General features: G+C 46.4%; 1 protein-coding gene across 1 annotated transcript in view; it reads left to right on the top strand.

The window, feature by feature from the left end:
• Tbc1d8-9 (TBC1 domain family member 8/9) overlaps window positions 1–27,896 on the top strand; it is a 113,903-nt gene that overhangs the window by 18,850 nt on the left and 67,157 nt on the right. Inside the window, exons 7-12 of the mRNA XM_065455940.1 lie at window positions 3,763–3,828; window positions 4,991–5,067; window positions 9,208–9,333; window positions 11,284–11,416; window positions 25,938–26,048; window positions 27,224–27,312. Of these exons, the coding sequence (XP_065312012.1) occupies window positions 3,763–3,828; window positions 4,991–5,067; window positions 9,208–9,333; window positions 11,284–11,416; window positions 25,938–26,048; window positions 27,224–27,312 (602 nt within the window). The remainder of the gene's footprint in view (window positions 1–3,762; window positions 3,829–4,990; window positions 5,068–9,207; window positions 9,334–11,283; window positions 11,417–25,937; window positions 26,049–27,223; window positions 27,313–27,896) is intronic.

The raw sequence follows: 27,896 nt of genomic DNA, 5'->3' as shown, positions 1-27,896 counted from the left end.
CAGTACATCATACTAGTATTATGGTTAGGGTGCTGCAGAAGACAGCGGCCTTTCATGCTTCAAGTTATGTTCATTTGCAACGTTACGGGAATGTAGCGCGTTCAGTGTGACTCCTGCTTTGAGAGACAAGCAATTTTGATGGTGGGGAGCTTCGAAACTCCGTGACGGCTCAGGGGCTCCACATCATTGAGCCGACAATTCGCAGATCGTGGGACCAGCAGGAGGCCCTCTTTAAATGCGAGGCCCATTGGAACGGCTCTGTGGACCTCGTAGTGCTGCCTCAGAATGAAATGGTTGTGCAATCTAATCTTGAACAAGCCGGATGGCACGGATGACTTGGTTTTTGGGCAATCACTTTTGGAGATAGTTTCACTTTCGCAATGGTCGGCTCGTCCGGGCACTGAACCCCTCGGAAGTATGCAGTCAACAGCGCTCTTGACACTGATAGCGAGCTTGGCGCAGTCCAGAAAACACTTGTCGAGGATGCTTTCGGGGCCAAGTCACAAAAAATTTCGTGAGAGTGAAACTATCTCCGAAAGTGATCGCCCAAGAATACCGGCTCTGTCTCCTCCTCAGATGTTGATAATAAGTGAAGTGAACTCGTTTCTGAATTGATTCCTTGAATAAAGGTACCATTTCTTTTTCTGTTCATCTTGCCTTACATTTGTGGTTTTACATTTTTATTTTGTGTGACTGGAAGGCCAACCCTTGCGTTATATTTGCAGATGCATTACGTTCAATTAAATACTGTGCATCCAAGCCACAGCCATCACTCACCCTTGCTGCTGCAGACAGGCCTCCTTATCTTGCTCCAACAAAATTTTGCACCCTTTGGGGCTTATTTTGGCCCCAAATAATATTCGTCATCTGTCTTGTGTGCCTTTCCTTTCTTTAAAGTGGCAGGCCCAGTACTTCCAGGCTACAAATGGCACGTGGGCTATCCGCGTGACATTGCATTCTTGACAGGAAAGTATTGAACGCATAGTTTTCAAAAAATGCAACGCAAGCAGGGATTCTCCTATCTATCCGCCATGGTGGCGTAGTGGCTAGGGCGTTGCACAGCTGTGCCTGAGGGCGTGGGATCGAATCCCAGCTTTGGCGGCCGCATTTCGATGGGGCCGAAACACAAAAACGTCCGTGTATTGTGAGAACCCCAGGTAGTCGAAATTAGTGTGGAGTACCCCACTACAGCATGTCTCATAATCATAAGGTTTTGGCATGTAAAACTCCTGAATTTATTTAATTATTATTTATTTAATGTCGGACCGATTTCATGCAACGAAAATATTTACGATTAGGGGTTACGCAAGTGCAGGGTAAGTGGGTATGAGGACCATGCTCTTTGACAGCCTTGTTTTGCAACATGCGGGGACCTCATCCATGTTTTTCTTACAGGATGCCGATTATTGTTTGAGGACTAGGTATGCCCCAAGTGGCATAAATGTGTTTTGGAGTGCACAATGAACAGCTCAGAGAATGTCGTCCTCGGTGCTGTGCACAGATATAACGACTTATCAGATACAGTTGAAACCCACGTTAACAAAATCCAGCAATTACAAAATTCTCCCAATGAAATATTTTCGCATCCCTGGCAGATTCAATGCATTTCACACCTCTCGACAATGAAATGTCGCTGTACTACAACCCTACATCAGTGAAATTTGCTGAATCGTTTACTATTCGCGCGAGGCTAGTAGGCTCCAAAGTGTGCTGCGATTGCTTAGCACTAAAATTGCATAATATAACACCATATTACAGTTGCGTGGGCACCGCCATTTTTATTCACAAATTCTAAGCAACCAGGTGCCGGAAGCAATCGGGCCGGAACATGTCATGGCCACCATCTTGTTTGTTCATTGCTCATTTGAAGTGGCAGCATGTTGCTACCGTCATGCGACGATAGTTTTTGCGTACCTAGTGCAGTGCGTAATGTGCCCCTCGATGAGAAAAGTGCAGCAAAAGCAAGGAAATCCATGTCCCACCGACTTAGAATTGTTTATGGCACATGAGGTGGCAGTTGCAGCATGGATTGCCACACATTGTGCCATGATTTAGCAGTCGCCCGGGAATATGCATCCCTCGCTTCAAGAACGCTGGTTTTGGTGCCACCTGACAGGCACCTTGTGCGGATTTAGCACCATGTGTAAATTTGTACAAAGGGGCCGTAATCTCGATCAACTGCCTTCAGGTATATGAGATGGGATCACTTTCGCACTCGGCACCAGATGCGTTGGCACCTATGGGCGACAGCGTGCGCTGGAGAAATGTTGCTGCATGCTTGAAGCACTGTTGCTCTGCGTCCGGTGCCAAGTTACACATAATCTCGCAAAAGTGATCGTATCCCCGGAAGCAGTTGACCGAGAATACTGCTCCACAGCAGTCCTGCCACTGTTGATCGACGCATACGGCACACTTTGTACTGTCGCAATGCGGTTCTATATCCTCGAGCAAGCTTGCCAAAGTAAGCTTACGGAATTTTGATTCATTCTGCTACACTTTACCTATCTACACTTTCTCATTTCGCAACAACGAAATTTTCGCGAAAGCAAATATTTCTGCGTTCCCCACCGATTTCGTTATTGCGTAGTTCAACTGTATAACAAAATAAATAAAAAGTTGTCTAGCCGGTATTAGTCTAACATACATATATGTTTATAATGAATGCCACATTTAACGAAGCTATTCTTGCACCAGATAACTTCATTAAAATGAGCCGCAACTGTACCACATTCCTTAACCACCATGATGATGATAAGACAATGGCAACCTGAACTCGCACAGCGGGCATACACAATGTTGCAGCTACTGCAGCTTTTACAGCTCCAGCTGGCATGCAGATTGGATTGGATTGAACTGTGGCAGCTTTTAATGTCAATGACAACAGCTGGTTACTACTACAGTTGTGGTTTCATACTTGATCTTGACACACATGTGATATTTTAATAAATTTTTCCAGAAGAGCGCACCAGAATCAACTAATTATGGAACATGTCTGACTAATATTCCCAAAACAGTTGAATCACCATACCCCGTAATAATGTGTCCAGTCAATTCAGCACTGCTTCTTTCATTTGTTTGATCCTCCTTTTCAGCAATACTATTTACTTTCCATGTAGACATAAACTTCTTTGCATGAGGGTGATATCGAGCAGTATTTCCACAGGTCGTTAAAGAGTACTAGTATATGTCTGCTTGAAAAATCAGCAGAATTTAATAGATTCTTTATGCTGACAACAGAGGTGTTTTGATCGAAATTTCTCCCAGTTGGGCCCTGTGCTTATTGTTAGTTATGCAATGTACCATAGGAAAAACAGTGAGCATCCAAAATTCTTGCCAGAGCGCACAATATGAAAAACCACTCGGCACACAGAGAGAGTCTTGAACTCCACAAGTATTAAAAACATGCCTTGTTCCAACTTTCAAACCAGGCTTAGAAGGGCCTTAGATACCCTCAGACACCCGGTAACCGAAGTCTGAAGTGTTGATTGTGTTTTGGACCATGCTTAAACCCCAAAATGAAAGAAACATGCATATTGATTTTGCACAGTAAAAGCTGATCCCTTAATATTACCTATTGAAAAAGTAGTAGATTTCATTATCGATTATCTGGAAGGTGCCATAAATCAAAAGATTCGGAAGGTTTATCACTGAATCACTGAAAATTTTTAAAACACTGAAATTATGCCGCCATCTGTGTGTATTTGGTGGTGAAGTCCTGAAAACTGCTTTCCGTAAGCATGTCCTCTCCTGATTGTCTTCCAGACCCTGGAGAGGAGCAACAACTTCCTGTTCCCAGAGACCATCATGGTCGCCAGCAGACAGAAGAAAGTAAATGAAAAGTCTTCTTCTTCTTTGACAACTTCTGGGAATGTCACAGTATCACGTAGTGACATGCAACCAATCGAAATGAACTTGAAACATTTAAGGGTGCCACAATGTTTTACACGTGGGTGTGTGGCCACTTGTGGTGAGGAGCCTTGCACAGTTATTTCTCTGTGTGTTTGCTTACTAGTATAATTTATCTTCGTGTTCGCTCTGTGCTGTAGATTGCATGCCCATCGTGGTCGGAAACCTTTTTTTTTTTTTTTAAGGCAGAATTTAGGAAGTCCTCCCGCTCTGAATTTGTTTACTGCAGCGACAGCCGACCCACACAGCAGACATTGCCATTTTCTCAAGAAAAGCTTCTTGATGCTCACAAAGTTGTCCTTGTTCATTAAAGTATTATTTGTTGCAACCTCCGAAATACATGCCCACAGCACCTTGCACAAATTGCTCAGTGTGAAAGTTGCTGTATAGACGTTCAGTGCTAGTGTAACCTTTCATATCCTGTATTGCCACAGTTTAACAACGCCTTTTGGGAAACTTGCGTAGTAGTGACGCCAGATTTCCCTCTCTGATAATTTATAAAACTCTGTGGTTGTTGCATTTTGTTTACGGAGGCACTCGACTCTTGTCAGCATGGTTCTTATGGTGCAAAGTAAGCAGTGGTGTCAACAACTTGATTTGGGCAAGTCGGTTCATCTAAAATTGAGTGAAATTAGCAGCGCTGCTTCTGTTGTGGTTTTCTTGTCCTCGTCTCGTTGTTCTGCATCAGTGTACCTTGAAGTGAGCAGTGGATAACAACAACGATGGCACATGCCACAGCTCTGCCTGCTAAATTGCGCCACTGTTGCGTTCAATGCACAGGACTTGCACATGGTAATGGCACGCCGTACACAGACCGCACGGCATGCTTCCACATTCGGGGCATGGTAGGAGCACGCCATGATTGATTTCAATGAAGACAATGTGTGGCTGTTGAAGGCTCATTTTCATACTCGACTGTGACGGGAACATGCTTTTAAGGCATTGGTTTCAAGGGGAAAAAAATAAATGTGATCGTTTAGAATACATTAAATGCACAACCAAGGAAACTGGAGGTGTGACAAGAAGTGACTGCTTTGTGTAAAAACCAACAGGTATTGAGATGTTTTTTCTTTTTTTTTTTCAGCACTATTTTTCCATGTTCACCAACATCGTAGAGACGTTCGCCCTCATGGAGCAGTTGGCAAACCTTGCCATGAGACAGTAAGTTCACTTCCTTGTACTTTTTTCATGTGCCAAACCTGAGCATTTAGGTGTCATTTATTTCTAACAGCTGAATTCCCAGCCTGTCCTACTACAAGTTTTTCAGAATCTGTCAGTACTCGTGATGACCTTGGTAGGGCACTGCTTGAGCTAGGGCAAAGCATGTTAAAGAAATATGATTCAAATAGAATAGTTACATTAAACCAACCCCAACGTCTTGGAAGCAAACTTATAAAATGTGAAGGGCAATAAAAGCGACACTGGCACTGGCAACCCCTCATAATTGAAACAATGGGTAATTTAAAATTCCATTTATTTCGAACCTATCTTGAGGGTGCTTAATTTTGACGAAAATTTCAGCTGATTCAAAATGTTTGAATTCAAACATCTTGGCTCCCCTAAGGCCTGACCAAGAAATGAAAGGTTCACAACACATGAATAGTCGTAACACGTCTTATGTTTGACATTCTTACTGCTGTACATGCTGACATATGGCGTTACAAGTTGGCGTCATCAGTCCTGGTTGTGTGTCTGGAGCTCTGGTATTCAGGATGTGCATTTGTGTCTTTCTCTCCTTTCTGCACTGTAATCTCATGGTGTCCAGTCATAAAATTGCCTTGGAGGCATGAAATCTTTTTATGTACAGTCAAACCTGGCTATGTTGAACTCGCAAAAAAACTCCTATCAGTTCGATATAGAGCATGATTCGATATAAGCCTGCTAAATAATTGGATGTCAAAAAAGCGCATACCATTTGTAAAACCACTTTATTGATGAACCTAGCTTAGTTTCGCATGAAACAGTCCTGCATTTCCTTCTGCTTTAGCAATTTCGCTGCCTGCGATACACACACTTCTCCAGATTGTCTAAGGAGTCGTTCGGAGCAGCTGAGGCCGCAACCTTCCGCATTCCCGCAGAAGCACCGGACTAGTTCGAGCACACCAATAGCATTGGAGGATGTGGGCAAAGGACCGTCGTTGCTTTCCTCATTGTGCCCACTTTCACTTGGGCTCGGTACGATGTCGGCAATGTAGTCTTCGTTTTCGGGCTCTCCCGTGGTCGCAACACCATCATCTGCACTCACACATTCGTCGACCGTTGATTCATCAACGGCTTCTGGAAACTCTGACAGCTCGCCCCAAACTTCAGCAACACCGGCAGCGGCTTTGTCGCAGTAATCAGAATTTAAAGTCATCACTGGGCCCACGAAAACCAGTACACCTGAAGCAATTTTGGGTGAACCACTTGTACACAGCGGTGCGTACGCGTCGGTTGCCACGGGCACCGGGTCACGAGTTTGTCTGCCTTAGCCCTAATCCCCCCCTTATTCTTCAAGATCGTGCTGAGAGTGCTCCTCAGAATCTTGCACACTGCAGAGACATCACCACATTCTACCCGATTTAAAGGGAAGCTGAAACACTTTTCGAAAAAAATGAGTTCTCTGCGGCATTCTACAGTTTTGAGTCCCCTGAACACGAATATCTCGTTTAAAAAGGGCGGAAACAAGCGCAAGCGGCTGTTTTTTCATGAAAACGCGCACCAGCGCCTCAGGGTATCGCGTGAACGCCACTGTTGCCCGTGATTGGTCGGAGCCGCTGTGACGTCGATGGCGGCGGTCGCCGGTCGGCGCCGCCGTTTCAGAGCGTAGCACGCTGTTCTGTTCTGGCGTCATAGCTGAGTTGTAAGCATTATGGAACGTTCTCGCTGTCTCGGACAGCTTGTATTTTCGCCATACATGTTCGAACCGACAGCCGATACGGAAAACGATGGCGGCAACGGTGGCAACGACGATGTTGAGTGTGCCAAAAGCGAGAGTGATGTGTGCACCTTCTCGCGCGTTGGAAATCTTAGCTGTTACGTATGCTTTTTTTTTTCGTGTAGCTGCACATTCCAATGATGGGAGAAAAAATGCACTAAAGTGTCACTGGGAACTTGCTGCTGGAAGAATGCTGAAGCACTAACTTCTCATTAGATTGTAAACACAGGTACAATTCCGCGATGTCAAGCACCTTGCCGCTGCTTGTCTAAAGTCCCGTGGTTTTCTGAGCGTTGATACACGATCGCGAACATAAGTGCCGCGTTTCAAAGCGCGCACATGCAGTGCTGCGAGGTACAGTCATGGAAGTTGCTTATCATACACATCCAGATCGAGATGGTCCGGGGGATTATATGTGCCATATTCAGAATATGGTTCGACGACTCTGCGATTGTGGCTCGATCAAGAATCGGTATGCGTGCTCCATGCTAGTGTTGACATAAAGATATTAGGCAGTTTTAGCACCGCCGTGTGGCTAACATGATAACTGCAACCGTACGTCGAATGTCACTAGGCAAGCCTATACTCCATTTCATACCTCAGGTGCAACGCTGTGGAAGCTACGCACAAAGTTCGGTTACCAAAATTTATTAGTGCGCGCGTTTCCGTCTATGGTTCGCAGCGTGCCAGCGGCATTTGCTCGCGCGAGCATGCACGTGAAGCTGCCGCGACGGACTGCAATTAAACAATGCTGAAAAGAAAATTGATTTAAAAGAACGTGTTAGCAGCCGTATAAGTACACGGATTGTTTCTATGGGTAAATTCTTTTTTTTTTCATTCAGAACCGAGCTTATATATGAAAAGTTTTCTCAAAAATCGGGTCAAGAAACACCGAACTTTTTCTAAGTGCGAACGCAGCCACTGCAAGAAGTATCTCAAGCCTCCACAGCATTGCACCTGATGTATGAAACGGAGTATAGCAACGCTAGCAACAACGCGTTTCCGCATTTGTCCTAAGGCCATCCGGCTATCGCGGAAATGGTCCGAGCACAGCACAGTTGATTTCATCGGCACGAACTTATCTCTCCTCACCGCACTGCGCTGCAAGCTTCTTGTCCTTCGGGAACCTGTGAAACACCACATCGTCTCACCCGCGTGTGTTCGCGCAGCCGAATGCTGCACAGAACGAGGGCATGTTGGGCGCCCTTGGCTGTAGGCACTCACGCAGCACAGAAGGAAAGAACAGTTTACGAAAATCGCAAAACAAACGTGAGCGGCGGTGGCGGCAAATATCTGGTAGCGTCGTTGAGTAAAGCACAGGATGGAAAGAGGCATGCCAGCGCATGCCAGCACGCCGGTCCGGCAGCTCGGTCCCCGCCAGTGACGTCACTCTCGCCGGTTCTCTCCTCTGGCAACCACCTCAGCCGGCGCTCCGAGAAGCGATGGGGGCGTGTCCGCGGGGGTGATTTAGAAAGCGATTTCCGCCCCTTATATTAACAAAACGAAGAAAAAATTTCGGAACCATAAATTATTAGGTCTGTTCTTCCCAATCCCAGCAATTCATGGAAATTGAAAACCGTTTCAGCTTCCCTTTAAGATTTCTAGCTTCACGGCTAAAGGCAATTTCTGCCGCTTCCTCACGGCAACAATGCGGGAGAAGACCCACGAGGTGCAAACACAATGGACCAGAAAAACAGCGAGACAACTCGCACCTGACTCACACTTGCGCCATCTTACACAACGAGGTCACGAGAGCCCCTGATTGGCTGTCTGAGCAAGCGCTGCGGGCAGGCCAGGATCATTTTTTGCAGGAGGGTGTCGACGACTCGCCCGATGCAGCGCGGTCACGGTGGGGAGAGCGGTTGGGTGGAGCCACACTGCCGGTTTTCCCTACCACCACGAGGGAAAGCCAACTTCTGGGGCCACTTTTGCGCTGCTTGACGTTCGACATATCAGAAGTTGCTGCTATTCTTGTTTGATGCAAGCATAATTTTTGCTATATAGACTCATAGTAACTATACTGTGTTCATAAATCGTTCGATATAGTCTGGTTTGACTGTATATGCCAGGCTTTATATATATATATATATATATATATATATATATATATATATATATATATATATATATATACCGAACTGTTTGCCTGTGGCAGATAGCACAATTCTAATCCTTGAATCGGATTGCTTGGAAGGACAAATACTGCAGAACGAGTTGAAATGCATAGTTGAGTAATTAAAAAACATTAATAATTAAGTTTTAAAACAAAGCTCGATGCACTATGTTACGATAGTGCTGACCACTTATCAGGTAGCATAGAAAGTGTTGAGCTTTCAACAACCGCAACACAGTATGTACAGGGGGGCTATTTGTTCCACGTGCAGGCTGATCTCGGAGGAGACGTTTGAGGCAGATGAGCAGCTTTCGCGAAAGCTCAGCTGTAATGCACCCAAGAAGCTTCCACTGCTGAAGAGGGACCTGGACGCCAGGGCCCAGAGCGAAACCTACAGGTGAGGTCCCATTTCGTTTGCTTCTGTTCATCTTGGCTGGTGTGATGTGACATCATGCATTTGTTGGAACGGCTGCCCCAAAAATGAGAAGAAAAAAAGGCTGGGAGGTTAACTATAACTGAAAATCCTGTTTGCTACCCTCCACTGGTGGATGGGGGAGGGTGTTGTAGAAATAAGAAGAGAACAAAGAGAGAGGCTACACAGAGAAAATACACACACTCGCAACCGTTCACAATCGCAGCACAGGATCAGTTAACATAAGTGAGGGTTATAAAGTCATTTATATGAGTCAGTTATCCTGAAGAATCAAAGCAACGCTTTCATCGCCCTCTGCTGTGTCGGCTAGTAAGATCAACACTTCAGGATTGTTCGTTCCAAAGTACCATATTTTCACAATTATACCGTGCTTCCATTGTAACTGAGTTACATTACCACCAAAATATTTTTTTTTTAAATAACTTCGTGCCAATTCTATTGTGCACATCAAGTAGCAAAACTTGCGTCATTGCGTAAGTGTTCAAACAACTTTGTGGAACCTACAAAGGCACACAGACTTGCACACAACTGAATCTTAGCGGCTAGTCGCTATCGGAGTCCGACAACACCTCCTTTTCGCTGTCTATTGACCACAGAAAGTCATCTTCAGTTCCATCTAATGCATTAGAATTGCCACACGTACAGCGAATTGGAAAACGGCGACCCGAAACCAAGGCATAAAAGAACAACATCCATTCTATGGCACTGTAGCTAGCTACCTTCTATTGAGCTTTTTATTTTATTGCAAATCAGTTTTGGTTTTGATTTTGAGTAGAATTAGCTATGATTGTAATGCGCATGGAAATTTGTATGCACTTTTCATTCAAGTAAGGTACACGTTAGAACCATGCAAATACAGTAGTCTGTCGTCCACGAACGCTACGGTGCAGTAATGAGCGATTGCCTCTGTGCACTAATCGGGGACAGTCACCAAGAATGTGTTTCAAGGGTCTCCACACAATCCCTAAAACATGGGCCTCTAGATAAATCTTGGTGCATACGGACCCTTCAAGTGCATAGGAATCTTTGTTATTGGACACCTTGGCACTCTCTGACCTTGTCCGAATGCAACTAGTACCATAGCAGCTGCCGTGGTTGGTACTCGCAGCCTTGTACTTGGAGTCAGTGACACAGAGAGGGCAATTCGCCATGCCAGTTGTTATTCTTGTGCACACATAGAAGGCCAACCACTTGCATTGCGACCGACTGTCTCAGCACTGTAGGGACTGAATGAACTGTTTTTTGCCAGTAATGCAAACAACTTGCAGGCCATTTTCAACTGATCGCAGTTTTGTACTTGTATTATTGAGCTCTCTGAATGCTTATGTTTATAACTGTGTCTGGAGCTAGCTTTCACCGGTAGGGTTTTTGCCAACATCTGGATTCACTGTGCGCTGCTGGCCCTCCTGTTCATGTTACAACAAACAATGTTATTTTAATTGACAGCTCCCTGTCAGGGAAATTTTGCGGGAGTAGACATATCAAACTCACCTGGGCACATATTCTCGGACAGCCACTTGCGAAAATATAACTTTCAGTGCGCGTTCATTGGCTGCTTGAGCGAAACCGCTAAGATCATCAAACGCACTGTGTGCTACATCACGCGAATGTGATGGAATCACCAAAACTGATCATCTGAGAATATGTCCTCAGCATACAATTGAAAGTCCAGCTCTGAAGGCACGAAAGCATGTTAACATTCTGTGCTAGTAGTAAGTTCCCTTGCTTATTAATAATCATGCCAGCTGCACTGAAGAGGCACTCGTGTAGCAATGCCACATGAGCTCAATTGATTGATAATTGAATTGAAATTAATGATTGCAGTAAGGTGTGTGCAAGCATTAGACAGTGTCCAACTTCACGATGACACCGTCTAGGAATTTTCCTATGCAACTCAGTGCTGTCTGCATGCAGGACAATGTTTCGTCTGCCATTAGACGAGCGGCTAGATGGAAGCCTAGAGTGCTGCCTCTGGACGCCTTACAACAAGCAGGCCGTCCGTGGGAAGCTCTACCTGTCACCAAACTACATCTGCTTTGAGAGTCGGGTGAGGTCTCTTGCTCACTCGCAGATGAAATCATTTCTTTAGGCATGCTGGAACTGCCACCCTTTTATCCTTAGTTATGACACAGCTCATTATGATAGAGACAGGGATAGTTGAAGTACACATAAATTCATGTATATTAAGCCTGCAGCGCATGCATTAGGCTTCTGTTGTAGCCTCTTACTATCTTAAATATTTTTGCATGAATAAAAACAAACCACCTAAATATACCATCAGCATAAATTGAAACACTAACAAAAAGTAACCCATGAGAATGCTTCTTTCACATATAACACAGAAGTGTGGTGCATTATCACTCTGCAGCCGTTTTCTAAACATGAAGAAGTTCTAAGTACAGGTTTCAGTCGTTTGATTAAGCCACCATTACAGACACAGGCAAGTTTGGAAGTGTAGCTACTCATTCAAGTCGTTTTCAACTTGTCCGCGTTTTGATTCGTGTTGATAAGACATTGTGAATCACGCTTGTGTAGAATTATTGAACGGCCAGTTGCGATCTTTACCAGCGTCGCCTAGTGGTAGCTGCTGTGCTCAAGACCTGTTGACTGTGAGCGGCAGCAGCACGCACATGACATGTCCACTTGCGGCCACTGCTACAGGGAACATGAGAGCCCGCGGCAGGGCTCCGCAGAGTGCCCCTACCGGTGCCTCATGAAGTCTTGGCAGAGAACTTACCATAGTAGACAAGTCCCCGGGCTTTTCACCAATCGCTTTGATTGAGCATCTCCTGTCGAATGATGGCGACCAGATCTACGTTTTTGCTTTGCTTGCTGCTGGTATAAGCCGGCGCTGCAATAAGACCACGCATGCATGCGCCTGGCACAGGTAGCCAAATGTCTCGAGCTCAGCAGCTACCTCTAGGTGACGCTGGCACAGTCCATACCTGGCTGCTCGACAACCTCGGAGAAGTGTTGATTCACACTGCACTTGCATGAGAGGCTGCACCAGGCATTATGTAACAAGGATATGAGGCTGCGAGCGTGTCTCACATAAACAACAACTGCAACACTGGTAGCGCCCAAGAAATGGCTGCAACGAAACACGAAATGCATGCAGCAATGTCCACGTGTCGTCATTTCTACTTGGTCCCCTTGCCCATGTCTGGCCGTTGTTGTGTTCTGTCGTGAGCTGCTTTCAAGTTAAGGTTACTGACTGACTCCAGGGATTTCTTGGGTTGCATAAGTGTCGGAAGAACATTCAATACGCATAGTATTAATCATTTTAAGCCACATTTCGTAGCTGTGCGGTGTCTCGTTCTTGCACAAGTAAAATTTCTACACCTGTGCTGCTAAGTGGGTAATGCTGCCCTCCACTTGTTACCGCTCACAATATCTCTGCTGTCACAGTGTTCAACAAAAACCTTAGTAGTACTCTTGTTTTTGCTTGTTTTAGAGACATTACTATATAAGAAAAACATTGCGCACTACCAGAGACTACCTGTGTGTGAGAATGCGCTGTTGATAATGTCTCTGTCATCATCAGGCTGTTCTTCAGATGCACCCCAAAAGTCATTTTTCTTTTCGTGTGCTGTTTCCTTGCCTGTGTTCTGAAGTTATTTTTGACTATTCCTCACAGTTCTCAAAATTAACTTCACTTATAGAGTAAAACCTCGTTAATATAATCCAATTTCATACTATTTCGCAGGGCCATCGTTCCCGATCGAGAACACAAGAGTCATTCTATACAGTTACACTTACTTTTTGCTGGTTGATGTGTTGCCAGAAAACACAGATCTTTCGGCACTAATGCTGCGATCCAAAAACTAATCCAAAACCTGCGATTGTATGATACGTCTTCTGGCCACTACATCTCACGTGAACAAGAACAGGCACGAGGCATGCGCGATCGAGAGTAGTAGGTGCCCACTGCAGCAGCTTCTCCAAAGTACTGACCCGCCCATGTCATGGGAAAATGCCAACACTATAAAGGAAAGCAAAACTGAGGAGAGCCCCCTTGCATCACTCTTTGTGAACCCTCCGGGACGGCTGAAGTCGGATTAACTCTGCCATTTTGTCAGCGCAAATTCTCCTCTCCTGTTTATGTTTCTTGCCTCCGGTGTGCAACCATGTGCAACCCCAGCGGGCTGTGCACACTTGCACGCACCGTAGCGATCCCGTCAACAAAGTCAATCGTGATGTGCGATCGCATTACTATTGACAAAGCCATGTTGTCCGAGTATGGTGCTCTATCATTGAAATACGTTCATGCTGAATTCCACAAATAAGACCACGAGGTCGATCCCCGCTACTTTTGCTGGTTTCTATGAAATCTGCACACTCTCACTGTACTGCAAGGGCGCACAAGCAATGACCGCCAGCACACTAAACGTACGTCATGACACATCGACCTACAGCTAGCCCATCTGCAGTTTACGAGAACAAACAGGTATGCCACTCGTGGCTTGAGGCATTGTTTTGCTTTATTGAGTAAGTTTCACGCGGCAGTGCACCACAAAGGTGTGGCAAGCCACAGTGCGCTGACACGGAGGCCAGCAGAAGAGAACGCTTTTAGACACCTGACTGCGTTTTGAGATGTATTCTTAATTCTGGTAAGCTAAGCTTCACAGAAACAAAGTTCTGTGCATATGCGTGTGGCTAGCATGTTGACCGGGCTCGCTACATGCAACCATGCAACCATCAGCTGTTTCATGTGCACGCAAGCTTACTTTCTTCTTTCAAGCCTTCTTCACTCTTGCACCAGCATCCGCCAACCTTCGCTACCCTATGCCCCTCGGGCTCACAGATAAGATGTCTGCGGTAAACAAGGTTCAACCCCTTATTATGTACTTATAGCCAGGAGTGTGCGAATACCGAGTAGTAAGTCTTGAATCAAAATCCGAATTCAATCAAGAAAAAAAAAACTGAATACGGCATCAAACATCGAATAACAAAATTTTCTAACAGAAACTCGAACATTTACAGATTCTCATGCAAAAAAAAGCAGCTGTTGTATGTGGTCACGGGTCGACTTCTCAACAATGTCACCAGCCATCAAAAATAACTTTTCGCTTGGTGCACTTGTTGGTGGTATGCCCATGTACTTCATGGCCATCTTGCACAGTCCTGGGAAGTGTTGCTTGCCTGTTTCTTTCCAGAATACTAGAAGGTCTTGGTCCTTACTGCAAGCAGGCTCTCGAAGGTACCGCTGAAACTCCTCGATGTTGGCCGTTTTGGAGCAGTGTCTTCTTTCTGGTGACGCTGCCAGCTTCTCAATGCTGTCCCAGATACTCCTGATGCGCTCCTTGTGAGCTGTAGATGTTGACACTTCAGTACAGTATGCTTCTTCTAGAGAGCTCTGCAACTCAGTTCTTGCAAGCTCCATGAGCCTTGTTCCCTGAAACAGAGGTTCCTAAACCTCAGGTCATAGGTGGTTGCCAACACATGCGCCTTTTGCTCGTCCTGCCCTGGAAACCTAGTCCTCATGCTTTTCAGCAAGTTTCTTGCAGACTCTGAGGTGTCATCACTGGCGGTAATGCAGTCTTTCAGGACCATTTATGTTCCATAGAGAAATGGTACAGCTGACGACAAAGTTGCATGCTTCTGGCCACTAAGATCTTTGGGTGCCGATGCGATTGGTTCAAGAGCTTTGCCGAGCCCAGCCACTGCTTTCCACCCCTGTGGTGTCAGGTTGGGCACAGTTGTCTCCGAAGTGGCTTCTTTCAGCTGCGCAAGACATCGAGAGCATGTCATGCTCACTGTTCCATCTTGTTCCCACATCTTGAATAAGTTCCAAAACAGAAAGCTCCATCTGTCGCTGGCAATCCTGCCATCTTGCCATAGCTTGGTCACTGTGTTTGTAATTACCAACAATGACACGACACTTCTTGAGAATGGCAGGAACTCCTGGTGTTTCTTCCTTGGCATCTTTTATAGCTAGTTATAGCTATAAAGCTAGTTATATAGCTAGTATATAGCTAGTTAGTTATAGTTATAGCTAGACTGCATTGGGACACAAGAAATGCCCATAAGGGCTGCATGGAAGTTTCATGCTCCACTTGTCCGGTTGTCCAATGCAAAGCTTCTCATCTCGAAGTTGGAGGTTAAGTAGTGACAGGTGAGGCTGATGTAACTTTGGTTAGACCACAACATCCACTTGTCATGCAGCGGCAGCGAAGAAGATGATGACGGCGATTTTGAAAACAAAGAGTTCAATGACGGCTACGACAAGAACCTCATGGGCACTTGAGGTCAGTTGCCAACGGTAGTGGAAGCGGCACCGTTCGAGTGACGATTATCATCATCTGCGATCTTCCCCTCCTGTTATTTAGGGTATAGATGAGTCATTAAATAACAGGAGGGGATGATCGCAGATGATAATTATATGTGAGTGATGTGTGCCGCGTGTGCCAGCGGGAGAGGGCCACCCTGACGCACATCCTATGGGATTGCACCAAGTTCTCCAATGAGGCTTCGACAAGTACAACGATTCCGCTGCGACTCGCGGCTGCGGCGGAATGCTACGACCACGAAAGCCAAACCTGGGCCGTCCAGCAGGTCTCGGCAGCTCTTGAAAGACAAAGGCCGAGTGAAACCGACGGAACGTTGCCTCTCAGGGCGACCGACCGCGGGAGTAATACGCGCTAGAGTTGAGTAGAGACCACCCGCTGAGAAAACGTCAGGGCCCACGTCACGGCGCCATTTAGTCATGGTGTCGGTCTGCAGGCGACTACATGAAGTTGTCTCTCTCTCCCCTCCTGTTAGCTGCGTGGTGCGGAGCCATGTGGTCACTGTAGGGTGGAATGGCAGCGAGCCGGCGGCTGCTACTTCCAGCGACCTGCTGCATGCACTCATCGGAATGAGGTTGAGTAAGAAGACCGGACCAGGTGTGCCTCCGTGAATGGTTTAGGGCCTTCTAGTTGCTGCAAGACCTTGAGAACTCAGAGGTTCCGCCACCTAGTCTGTCGCATTCTCGCCAAGCGTTCGTTCGGGAAGCCAGCCAGGTTTAGGGCCTTAGGGTTCCTGGAAGACCTTCGTGGCTTGGACGTTGCCTGCTCTGCCGATCCTCATTCGGTGTAGCAGTCTGCAAGGTTTGCCTTCCGCAGGGGGTGCGATGCCATCGCTGGAAGCTGCCGTGGACCAGTGCCATCATTGTCTTCACAGAGGGAAGGGCAGTATGGGAACTCCGGCATCGGAGCCAGCAGTCGAAAAAGTGGAGGGTAAAGTGACTCGTGAGCAAGAGCAGCGATTTGAGGCTTGGCTGGGCGCTCTTGGGCGTGTCTGGCCAGGACAGGAGCCTGCTGGCGTGGACTGAGGGACCGCAATGTTACCGCACTTGTAAACGAGATCGACTCTGTCTTCCTGGAAGTCCGCATGCATTCTCTCCTTGACAGCTGGGACTGTGTCTCTGTACAACTCTGGGATGATTGTCCTCGAAAACGTTGTGCAGCTTTGAAACCTCGATTTTCGACATAGATGTAAGGCTGACGGTCGAGCGCCGGCATCCGGGCAATCTTGGTGGTTATCGCTGTTCTCTCGTGCTGCAATAGGTCCTTGCCCAACTCCAGTGCACTTTTGATGAGTGGCTGTGCACCATCTGGTCTGCCTTGCTTCCCGCTGTCTCTCAAAAACACAATGTGCAAAAGAAATGCTTGTTCTTGAGATGGTTCGCAAGTGGCGTCACCTTACTCGATGGTGTTTGTAGTTTCGTTTCACAGTTTTTGCACGTTGCCTCTTGGGCCCAGTTGTTTATGATATGTTTCAAAATGGCACTTTTCATTTGTTGAGTCATGTCACCCCTGACTGAGAGCAGGATCATGGGACTACGTTTTCCGACAGATAATACAGATGAAATTCCGCATGTCGGCTTGGTTTCCGCTAGTGAGAGACTTGGCGGTTTCGGGTCGCCCGGCAGAACAATGCCAACGGGCAACGACGCGAAGTACGTGGGGGAAACAGTGGAAGAGAATCTAGTGCCACCTCTATCCCGCTTGCAAAAGTAGGAAAGAAATTGATTGGCTGTGCGGCCTAGAGGTGGCATGAGTGCCGCCCGCACCAGCCACGCAGCGATGCAACGCAGCCAACACTGCACGCTGTGGAGCCATGGTCCGCGGTTTTGCAGCAGTTTGCAATAGCGCGCTTTCATTTTGTGCTCGCGAATTGCAGTCTCCGATTTCTCTCATTTGTATCTACAACTTTTGCTTGTGAAGGAAATGAGACGTGGTGCAGCCTGTGCGAGCGGCGCAAACAAAAGGCAGTTTTAGTCGAGTTTCACGGTTCGGCTGTGTCACGACCACAATTAGATCTGCGTGCTATCAGGCTCGTGGCATTCAAACTTTATTTATTTAGAGTCTGTGTGCTAGATCAGGCTGGAACAGTAGAACTGGAGTGTGTTTCGCATATTACCCACCAACCAGGCTCGGTGAATATATTGAATATTCGAGTAACTGAATACTTCAGATTCGATTCGCGAATCGAACTATTCGAGAAGTTACAATTTGATTCGTGTTCGTGTATTCAAGTATTCGCACACCCCTACTTACCGTAAAAACCGGACTATAGGTCGGACCGGAATATAGGTCGATCCCCCAACTACGAATTCTAAAAATGAAAAATATCTTTTTCAATGGCAAAAGTACCGAAAGACATCCTTACATTGAAACAAATGCGACTCATGCGCCATAGTGACAGTATTTATTTAAATGCTGCTCGCATGTGCACCCGGCCAATTTTTAACAGTATCGTGCGACCATAGCGTGCTTGTCAGCACCTTATTAACGGCACTTAGCAACGAAACAAACAAGATAGGCGCATGTGTACACGTGCGCTTACTTTCGCTATTTCGTTGCTCTGTGCAGTGATGCTAAGGTGCTGAAAACATGCAGGTTGATGGTCGCGCGATACTGTTAAAAAGTGGCCGGGTGTACAGTACGCAGAAGGGCATAAATAAAGTGCGCAAGCACTACTCCGAATCAGAGCAACGCGTTTGATTAGAGTGGTCCGAACTAGAGTCGTATGACGAGTGCTTCTCGCTGCCCAGTCCAGAGGGGTGTGCAATCTCTACCGCTTTCAAACGGATGCCTTCGGCCGTCACAGGCAGCCATCTTACACGTAGCTCCTGGACGAACTCCGCAACCTTGTCTTCCAGTTTTGCGGTCCGCTGAGGTCCGCTGAGGTCCGCTTACAAAATGACGTTTTCTGTTGGTTTGCTGCTTCAGTCTCCGCCAGTACCGAATGCTCTTTTCAGATACTCCTAATTTGCGCTGTGCCGTGAGGTTGCCGTCGGCTTCCGCGCACTCAGTCGCCGTTTTCTTGAAGGCGACGGTGACTTGTCGTCGGCTTTCGCTCATTTTGAAACAAAATGTGAAAAACAGCCTTTAACCAATATAACTTTGTGACAATGTAAAGGCAAATTGGCGGTGCCACAATGTTGCCACGACGCGCTGCTGCTGATGGCAATGGCGAAGGCGCTTCTTTACTTCATCCGCCCATTGTTGCAAGACTTCCATAGTTTTTCCGCCAATGTCCGGTATATAAGACGAGGGTCGACTTTTCGCAATAGTTTTTTGAAAAAAAGTTCGACCTATATTCCGGTTTTTACGGTATAGCAGCTGTTTCTTTCCCATTCTTCTGCACAGCTGTTTTGCATGCCACAAACACATCATCCGCTGTCAAACGCAGTGACACTGCAGCATCGTGACTTACCTGCAAGGAGTTTATCGTACATTCTGAAGCACAACAGTTTCAATCTGTGATGGCTCGTTAGCATGAGTCCACCGAAGACTGCAACAATATTCCCAGACCATCCTTCGTCCGTGGCATGGTCCATGGTGTACAGTTTCATATTTACGCTCTATACCGCATTTACCTGCCTAATGAATGCACTTTTTTTCCCAATGTACCAAAGCAAAGTTGGGGGTGCATTCATTATGCAGGGTAAATTTCATGGAGACATTTCTGGAACAGCAAGAATTGAAAAGTAAGATGGTAATGATTTGGAACATGCAGAAGATAACTTATCGTTGTAGTAAAAATGCGTGTGTACCATTTGCAAACGGAAACTTCACTACGCTTCGGAACCACCAGACCTGCCGTTCAGGTTGCTGGCTGCTTCATCCACATTGTGGTTCCACCATAGAATAAAGAACAAAAGCGTCCGCTGCACAAAGTCGGCGGGGTGTAGGCCAATCGTGCACAGTGAAACTGGACGCGTGCTCCGAACAGCAATCTCCAATCGTTTCCAGCTCATTCTCACAGCCACTTTCGGCTGCATGCCGTTATTGCAAGTATCATTTTCAAGCACACACCTATCTTGACAAGCACGCTGTGTGCACCTCTTTCCTCGACAATCCTGCTCATCGGCATGTCAAAGTTCATCGGTGTCTGATCGGCGTTTCTGTTTTGTGAAGAGATAAGCTCTATGTCCCGCAGCAGGCGTATAACTCGACTGAAGGCCCGTCACACACATTGAAACCCAAGGCAGGCAGAAAAGCGAGCCACAGACATGCGAATTCAACACTATGCCCACTATACCAACCAAGTGCTGTCCACCACTTCACTATGTCTCTCCTGTGCGCCTCGCCACGCTGTGCCCCGCAGCGCATCCCACGCGCGCACTCTTCTGTTACATCAGTGTAAAGTCAACTGCGCATGTTGCAGAGAGCTAGTTGCGTTTTTCCTCTCTCGAATCTTTGAGGTGTCTTTAAGCTGGCACTGGCAGAAAGGATGTGTTAAGCAGTAAGTCTGCTTGCTTTAAACACGTGTGAGAGTCAAAGGTTGTAGTCTCTCCGATAAGCTACAGCACGGCCATTCAATTGTGGGCCTGCACTGTAGCAAAGTTGGGGGTGCATTCATTACGAGAGGGAAAAAACATTCGAATTTCTCACGACTAATTTGGGGGTGCGTTCATTATACGAGTGCATTCATTGCGCAAGTAAGTAAGGTACTACTTCTTCGAGTCCCACCTGGCTACAACGACAAATGGAAGAGCACAGTCTAGCTACCACGAGCTGCACGTGCGGCGCCTTTGCCTCAGTACGAGATCTACAGAGCAGCACGCACGTGAGCACTAACCACCACAACGAAACTGCCATTGTGCCCCAACAACATGGCCACTACAGCAAAAAATACCACGTGACTTCCTCCACACTTTTCTCCTAGCACAGGGACTGGGTGAGGCCTCTCCTTAGTTTTTTCCTTCCTCCATGACAGGCATGCAGTCAGTTACCTCTTCTGGTACCAGAAACTCTCCTTGCGGGTCATCGCATGCCGCCATTCGCAGCTATGACCACCAGCGATAAGCATCTTCATCTATCTTCTTCACACCATGGCAGGGTGTAGTGCAATTGAAAGCATACTGCACGTATTTAATAGGTGACAACCCGAATGCACTGCTGTTCACTGCTGCAGGCAACATGTGAGCCTTTATGTGCCTTTATGTGAGCCTCATGTTTTGCTCTGGCAGCGTCGCATTCCATTGTAGCCCACCAGCTCAATTTTGTTTCAGTTTGTCTTAAAAACCTATGCAACAGGAAAATAACAAAGCGCGTCTCTTGCCCAGACCCCACCAGCTTGAGGTGCGTCAGTGCCTTGTGCCGCAACATTTCTCGCCGCATATCAGAATGCCCCACCTGAAGAAACTTCTGACCCAGGCCGCATTCGAGGAGAATTAGAACAACTGAATCCACACAAACGTGCATCTCAGGCCGTTCTGGCCCTACCAGATCGGTGCGTGTCAGGGTCTCGTGCCATAACGATTCGCACAACGCTTTGCTTTACATAAATGTCAAATGCAGTTGATTCTGCCAAAATTTTTAGTGGCTTCGGATTGTACATTTTCCCAGCTACGTTTTTTTCTCGCATTTTTTTTCCATAATGTAAGAACGTGGTTCTAACATTAAGCTAACATTAAGCTAATGTTAGAACTAACATTAACATTAACATTAACATAGCTAACATTAGGCTAACTTGCGACAAGGGCACTTGTCTTTGTCAGGGCAACAACGGCCCTGACAAAGACATTTCTTGTCAGAGTGATGCAGCATTTACGCATGCATCACTCACTCTCACCCATCTTCCGTAAAGGAGGAGAACAAGGAGAGTAAGCTAGTGCACAAAGGAGGGTGAAGAAAGTTGAAGTGTTCAAGAAAAGAAAAGACAAATGGGGTTTGATATTTCATGGTGATAGAGAGGAGATGGGCAGGGGGGCTTCTGTTGGTTCTTCCAAGAATTGAAGGTGACAAAAAGAAAGAAGGACCTACATGTTTAAGGGGGGACGCGGCTTTTGCATAGCGAAAGTTAGCCAAAAAAATTGATTTTATGAAAATCACATTTTCAGTTTCTATAACTCTTTTTCTATCCGATTCCGAAATATCATCCCTGTAAACCACGTAGAAGTGCTAAAAAAAAATTGTTTTATCGGCCAAGGTGGCGAAAAATTTTTCGGAAATCAAGTAAGGACAGCGTTTTCCAAGCCACAATATCTCTGGAACGGCGCAACCGAGTGCCGCTATCTTGGTCTCTTTGGAAAGTGGATTTCTCCGTCTTTAAATTTGCCACTTGAGCTATCTCCTCCGTACAGACACAAGCGCACAGAAAGCAAATGATTGAAGGTCGTGCCGAAGTCTGCGATTGGCCGCGCCTGCCACGTGACTCCAGTGCGGTTCGCGATTGGTCCGGCGCTCGGGTTGTCTGCTTGCCTCTTTGCACCTCGCTAGCCTGGAAGTCTCCACTCGCCGTAATCTTGACGTGTCAAAACGGGTGCTACATGGACATTGCAGTAGTGTGGCCTATCGCTATGTTTGTGGATGTCTCGAACCCGCGGCTAAGCATTCCGAGCATCGGTGACGCGGACTAGATTCATGCGTGGAAGCCTTGGACACATGGCTATGCCTTTCAGCACTCGGTGTTTCAAAATTTGTGACTAAGCACATTGCTCACGCAATCTTGTGAGTCACAGCTGAGCATTTCGCATTTAGGTGTCTCCGACTCGGTGATTACGCATATCACCCGCGCACCTCTCGGACCCTCGCCTAAGCGTTTCATGCATCATTCAGCGCCTCTGACTGCGCGACTAAGCGCATCGAGCGTCGACTCCTCGAGCCCGCGGCTAGGAATTTCGTGCGTCGGCACCTTGGACTGTGCGAATAAGCACATCAAGCGTAGACTCCTCGAGCCCGCATCTAGGCATTTCGCGTGTCGGAACCTCGAACTGCACGGTTAGGTATATCACGCTTCGGCACCTCGAACTGCGCAAGTAAGCACATCAAGCATCGACTCCTTGTATCTGTGGCTAGTCATTTCGCCCGTCGGTGCCTCGGATTTGCAACCAAGCATATTGCACGTTCATTCTATTATCGTATTGTCACGATAGCTCGTAACAACATCTATCATACCACCCCATCATAAAGAGAACCTCATCATGAGCTCTGTTCACTAGGCCCCTTGGGCTGGCACAGACACCTGGCTGCAGAAGTGATCGAGGTATCACACAGGAGTACAGTTCTGGAAAGCACCTAGCAACTGCATAGCTATCACTGACTCTCTGATCCTAAGTTCCACAGCCATTGTCAGGTGAAGATGACTTGGAAGGCTACTGACACTTGGAGCCTTCATTCAGTACCAGGGTCAATTCTACCAAAAGAAAAAAAAATGCCTCACTGATTGTACTGGAGAGTGCTATCAATCAGGCAGCCTGCAGGTACAACACTGGAACTATGTTCATGCCCACACAGAGTTCTCCACCGTGGTTTGAAACCCAGGCACCATGCTCTTTGTAGAGCATCAGCAAAGAATGCCATACAATAAAAAGGGGGGGGGGGGGTGATGAAGGCACACCAGACCAGAAGCCACATGTACCAGAAGCCCTACATCACAAAACACCTGAAAGACTACAAATTTGGTGCCTTCTAGAGAACTGAAGAGAAGGTGGAACGTTGAGAGCCATTTTCTCAAAACTGTTTTTTTTTTTTTTGCCTTTCTGCTCAGTTTCTGGAGCTGATTTCTTTGTTACCGTTTAACATATTCTGACTCCGTTCTTTTCTTTTTTTTTTGTCACATTTTTCGGGCTACAGTGCAGGTTGTGACATTCTAGCTTTCTTATCTTGACCCTCTGTAAGTTTACGATATGGCTATTCGTCTACCCCGAAAGTGTGCTTGATGCGAAGGTAACATAAAAAATGGCACTCCAAAAAATGTGTGTTCTGAAAAAAAAAAGAAAGCAAAAATGTCACGACCTTCAGCACGCATTTAGCTATGCAGTCAATACCTAACTAGCCTTCTATCACGTTTCTTAAGTTCCCCAGGCTCTCCAGAAAATTAGGAGAAAAATTGTGCTCAATGAAATTCAATAAAGTGTTCTCAAGATATGGCTTTGAAACTTTTATGAAGCATCAGGGAGACATTCTAAACATTTGTGCCAATTTTTATAAAAATCCATAAAGAAATAAGGAAATTGAATTTCAAAGTCACGTCCCCCCTTAAGCAAGCATTGTCAACACAGTGGGCCTTGTTTTCCCAGAAAACCAAAACTCTTAAAGAAGCACGGTTCAAACACTTGAAAATTGAGCAAAAAATTAAAAAGAAGTTTTTCTTTAAGAAAAAAAAAAATTGTGTGTGTGTTTTTTTAAGGAACTGACACCTGTACCCCCCTACCTGTTCCCTCTCTATCACAATAAGATACCAAACCCCATTTTAAAGCGAAGCTTTCTTGGCCTCTTCCTACAATTTTGTATTCATTTCTTAACACTATCCATTTTTTAACTGCTGTCGACTGTGCAGCAACGTAAAAATGCCACGTTCCCTCAACTCATGGAAATCGTGCCACAAGATAGATAGCCTTGTATCGGCTTGTATTAGGTATCCCACATAACTTGTGCCCAAAATTTAAAAATGTGCAAGTGCGACATAGCTGGACAGGACCAAGCTAATGTTGTTTGCCGTCGCTTAGGTTCCATATAAAGTCCAAGTGCGATAAAATAGCTCCTTGCACACCTTTTGCTGTGCATGCAAGGGAAAACATGGGAGGGTGAGCTGAGAAGGACGATGGCTTGATGCACACCATCCTCCCGCATGCCCGATGTTGGGAATGACGAGATCATGTGATCTAGCGTCTACTAGAAGGGAGGCTTAGCTGAGCACGCAGTAACATGGGCAAGTACATTGTGCTGGAGGCTCCTTCCTGCTCCTTTTAAACTAGATGTGAAAGGAGGGTGCGCACCACTTTGTTTGCTTCCATTTGGTGTCGGTTTCCTGTGCCTCTGGTCATTTTTTATGGCACACGATATTAGAGTACCTAGTGATGCCTTGAATCTTCATCATTGGCTAAGGTTTGTCCAAAAAATGGTCCTTGAGAGAGAAATTTTCAAGCCAAGCTTGTATTGGCTCACAAGGGGCATTGTCGTGGTCATGCAAAAACCCAGTTACTCCCAGGGCAGAGGAGCTGCAGGAAAGGGTGGTTTGATGAGTTGACAGCTGTGCTGGCACCTGAGCATGAGTCATTAGCAAGAATTCCAGTGGCAAAGGTGCGCTCTCACGCCATGTGCAGCCGCTCAGAGCCGTTTCGCTTCTGCCGGGGAGAGAAATGACAGGAAATGGTCTCGCGCGTGCTGTGCTGGCTTCGTTTCCGTTCAGTTCAGTCTTGGAAAATGGATGGACTGCCATGCGTTGTGCGGTCCTCCAAGGAATGGACAGCATTCAATGAGTGGTGGCAAGAACTCACTCGTGATAGGGCTCCGATCCAGCTAGCGCCGATCCAGCCGTTAGAGCCGCCTGAGCCCAGGCAGTCCGACGGCAATGGGAAGAAGATCCCGAGCTGAGAGAGCGGGAGGCTGAAGCAATCCGGCACCGTTACCTGTCGGATACTTAACCGTGACGAAAGCCAGGTGCCTGCAGGACCAGCTTCGCTCATCCCTATTTTCCAGTAGAGGAAGGGTTGGGCATCTTTGTTCAAAAAGGACCATTCCACGGTTTCTGGAGTTCTCATTCATGGGACTAGAACTTGCTGGGACCAACAGAGCAGTTAGAGTTATCTGTTACGTCAAATTAAGAGATTTTTTAATTATCAGGATTTCACTCTACTGTACTCTCACTGCCCTCACCACTCTACCTGGTCCTTGTCACTGTTGATGTGCAGCTACTTGTTTTGAACAGACTTCCTCTGATGGAATGTTTGTGCAGTCTGTGTTTAATATTGACTTCTTTTGTTTCATAACTGTCGTCTTCTTTTCATTTCTTCTTTCTTCTCCTTCTTTTTTTCTCTAATTTTTCAGGCAGCAGTATAGTGTTTGAAGATGCTTATGTATACCATTGTGCCCTCACCTGCGTAAACCTGAACAAACTCGTACTGTTCACAAATAAACAAAATAATAATCCTATTGGCATACTGAAGGAAGCAAGTTCAATATGCTGGGTGGCATGCTGTGCAAACAAAAAGAAAAAAAAATTGCATGGCTGTGTATTTTTTGGACTCGTTTCATGCAAGTTGGTCACTGATTTGTCCCTGGTTTATAAACAAGTGGGGCTTCATAAACCACCTCCAATCAGGTGTCCTGATGGGGTCTCTTCGCGTGCAGGTCAAGAACCTGGTGTGTCTGGTGCTTCCCCTGCGGCTACTCCAGGTGACGGAGAGAGTAGACAGCCACCACTCCCTCTCAAACGCGCTTCTGCTCACCACCAGGAACAAGGTGCGTGTGCCTATGCCTAGGGTATTCTGCACTGCATTCACTGGTCGAATCGTTAATAAATTCAGCTATGTGGTTTAAAAACCCAGAGCACTACAGAGTACAATTTCAAACAGCTGTGGTCCTTTAACATGCAGCCAATGCACGTCACATGTGTATACCAATGGGCCCCCATTGGAATGTGGTTGCTGTTGCCGGGAATGTAGTCTGCAGCCGCGGGTTTAGAAGCACAACGCTGTAGCCACTGAACCACAGAGGTGGGTTTTAGTGAGTAAAGTAGGGCTTCAAGTCAGGCTTGGGCAAGCACTCATTTCCGAGAGTTCCTTAAGAGTGCCGTGGTAAAGGAGACAATGGCTACCGCAGTTGCAAAAGGACGCCGCAGTATTGTCCGAGCAAAGCAGCCGCTCTACTCCGTTCTTCAGAATCGCTCGCATCTAAATTACACATGCCAAACATCGTTCTCCAGTGTGTCTGCTTAATGTTGGCAACTCCATCTTCTATTAGTTGTATTATGCATGCCCATGGGACTATGTACAAAACAGTAAAAACGTGAAAGGGAAACCATAGTAACACGGGGTTCCCAGATTCGGAACTGAAACTGCTCCTGGAACTTGCTCAGTATGGGTAACAGTTGCAGTAAAAGAACTTCGCCGGCTTGCACTTGATTTTAAAATTTTATTTTGTTGTTAGAACCGAAACAGCTCAGCGCACTGAGCCACAGCCCTTCCCTACTTGCGTTGTTTTCTTTAGTTGCGAACAGGTGGCGAAAATTGCAGTCTTTGCTGCAGCTCATATGTCGGTACAAGACTGTGTGGCTTTTTTTTTTCTTTTTTTTTTTGATGATTTGGGCAAGGAGCGAAGTCAAATGCTGGTATTAAACAGTCTGGACTAAAAAACACGACCTTGGTGCAAATTTCGTTCAGAAAGAAAGAATTAGTAGGCACAAAATCATTTCTTAAAGCCGTTACAATAACAGCACTGTAAGTTCACGTTATCTTTCTTCTGTGCTGACACACTCTGTTGTCACTCTCTTCCTGTGGCTCTGTATATTTTCAAGGGATGTAATTAATGAGCGCAAAAACCAAACACAGCATGAAAGGAAGATGGGTGGCGGCCATCGGACAAATGAAACTAGGCCCTCAGCAAGTTTCATGTGAAATGTGCCATTTGCCTTTCAGGTAAACTTCCTGCTTGCACAAGTTGAGGGGCGGGATTTCCTCATCGAGAAGATTTCCGAGCTCCTGGCAAAACTTCCCCAGCACAAGGAGTACGTTGATAACTCGTTGTTTCTGCTAAATGCCTCGAAGATACGTCAATGTTTAAAATCTGGATCATTCCTGATAAAAGTCAAAATGGCAGTTAGCACGTGCAAAGACATGTAGCGGCGAGCACTTAATCTCTCGCAGTGCTTTCGCAGTGTCATTGCATCAACAAGGACAGTTAACTATTTTGGATGCAAACTGCACATTCCCTTTTAGTACACATTAAACCACACTGTACAGTTTCTTTAGGTGCAGATATAGTGCCACTTCACCTCCTATATTCATGCCCTATATTCCTAGCCTGAACCATTGAAGGGGTAATGCAGCACCTTTCATGAAACGTGTGGAACCTGTCTTGATGTTAGAGCATCGCATTGCAAACCTTTGGCAACCAAAACAAAAACTGCCACACCCTGACATCTTGCGCCTCTCCTTCGTTATCAAACTTGGCTGGAAGCCGTGCAAGGCACGCATGCGCAGCAAGGCATGCCGCTTCTTGCCCATTATCGCGCTGAGCTCTTGCACTGAAAGGACCTCCGTGCTATGGTGTAATCGCCTCTGTCATCCCGCCCATTTGTAGGCCATAGTA

Source organism: Dermacentor albipictus, chromosome 8 (genome assembly GCF_038994185.2).
Source record: "Dermacentor albipictus isolate Rhodes 1998 colony chromosome 8, USDA_Dalb.pri_finalv2, whole genome shotgun sequence".
NCBI lineage: Eukaryota > Metazoa > Arthropoda > Arachnida > Ixodida > Ixodidae > Dermacentor > Dermacentor albipictus.
Note: the sequence above shows the minus strand (reverse complement) of the source record. Positions and strands in the feature narration are given on the sequence as shown.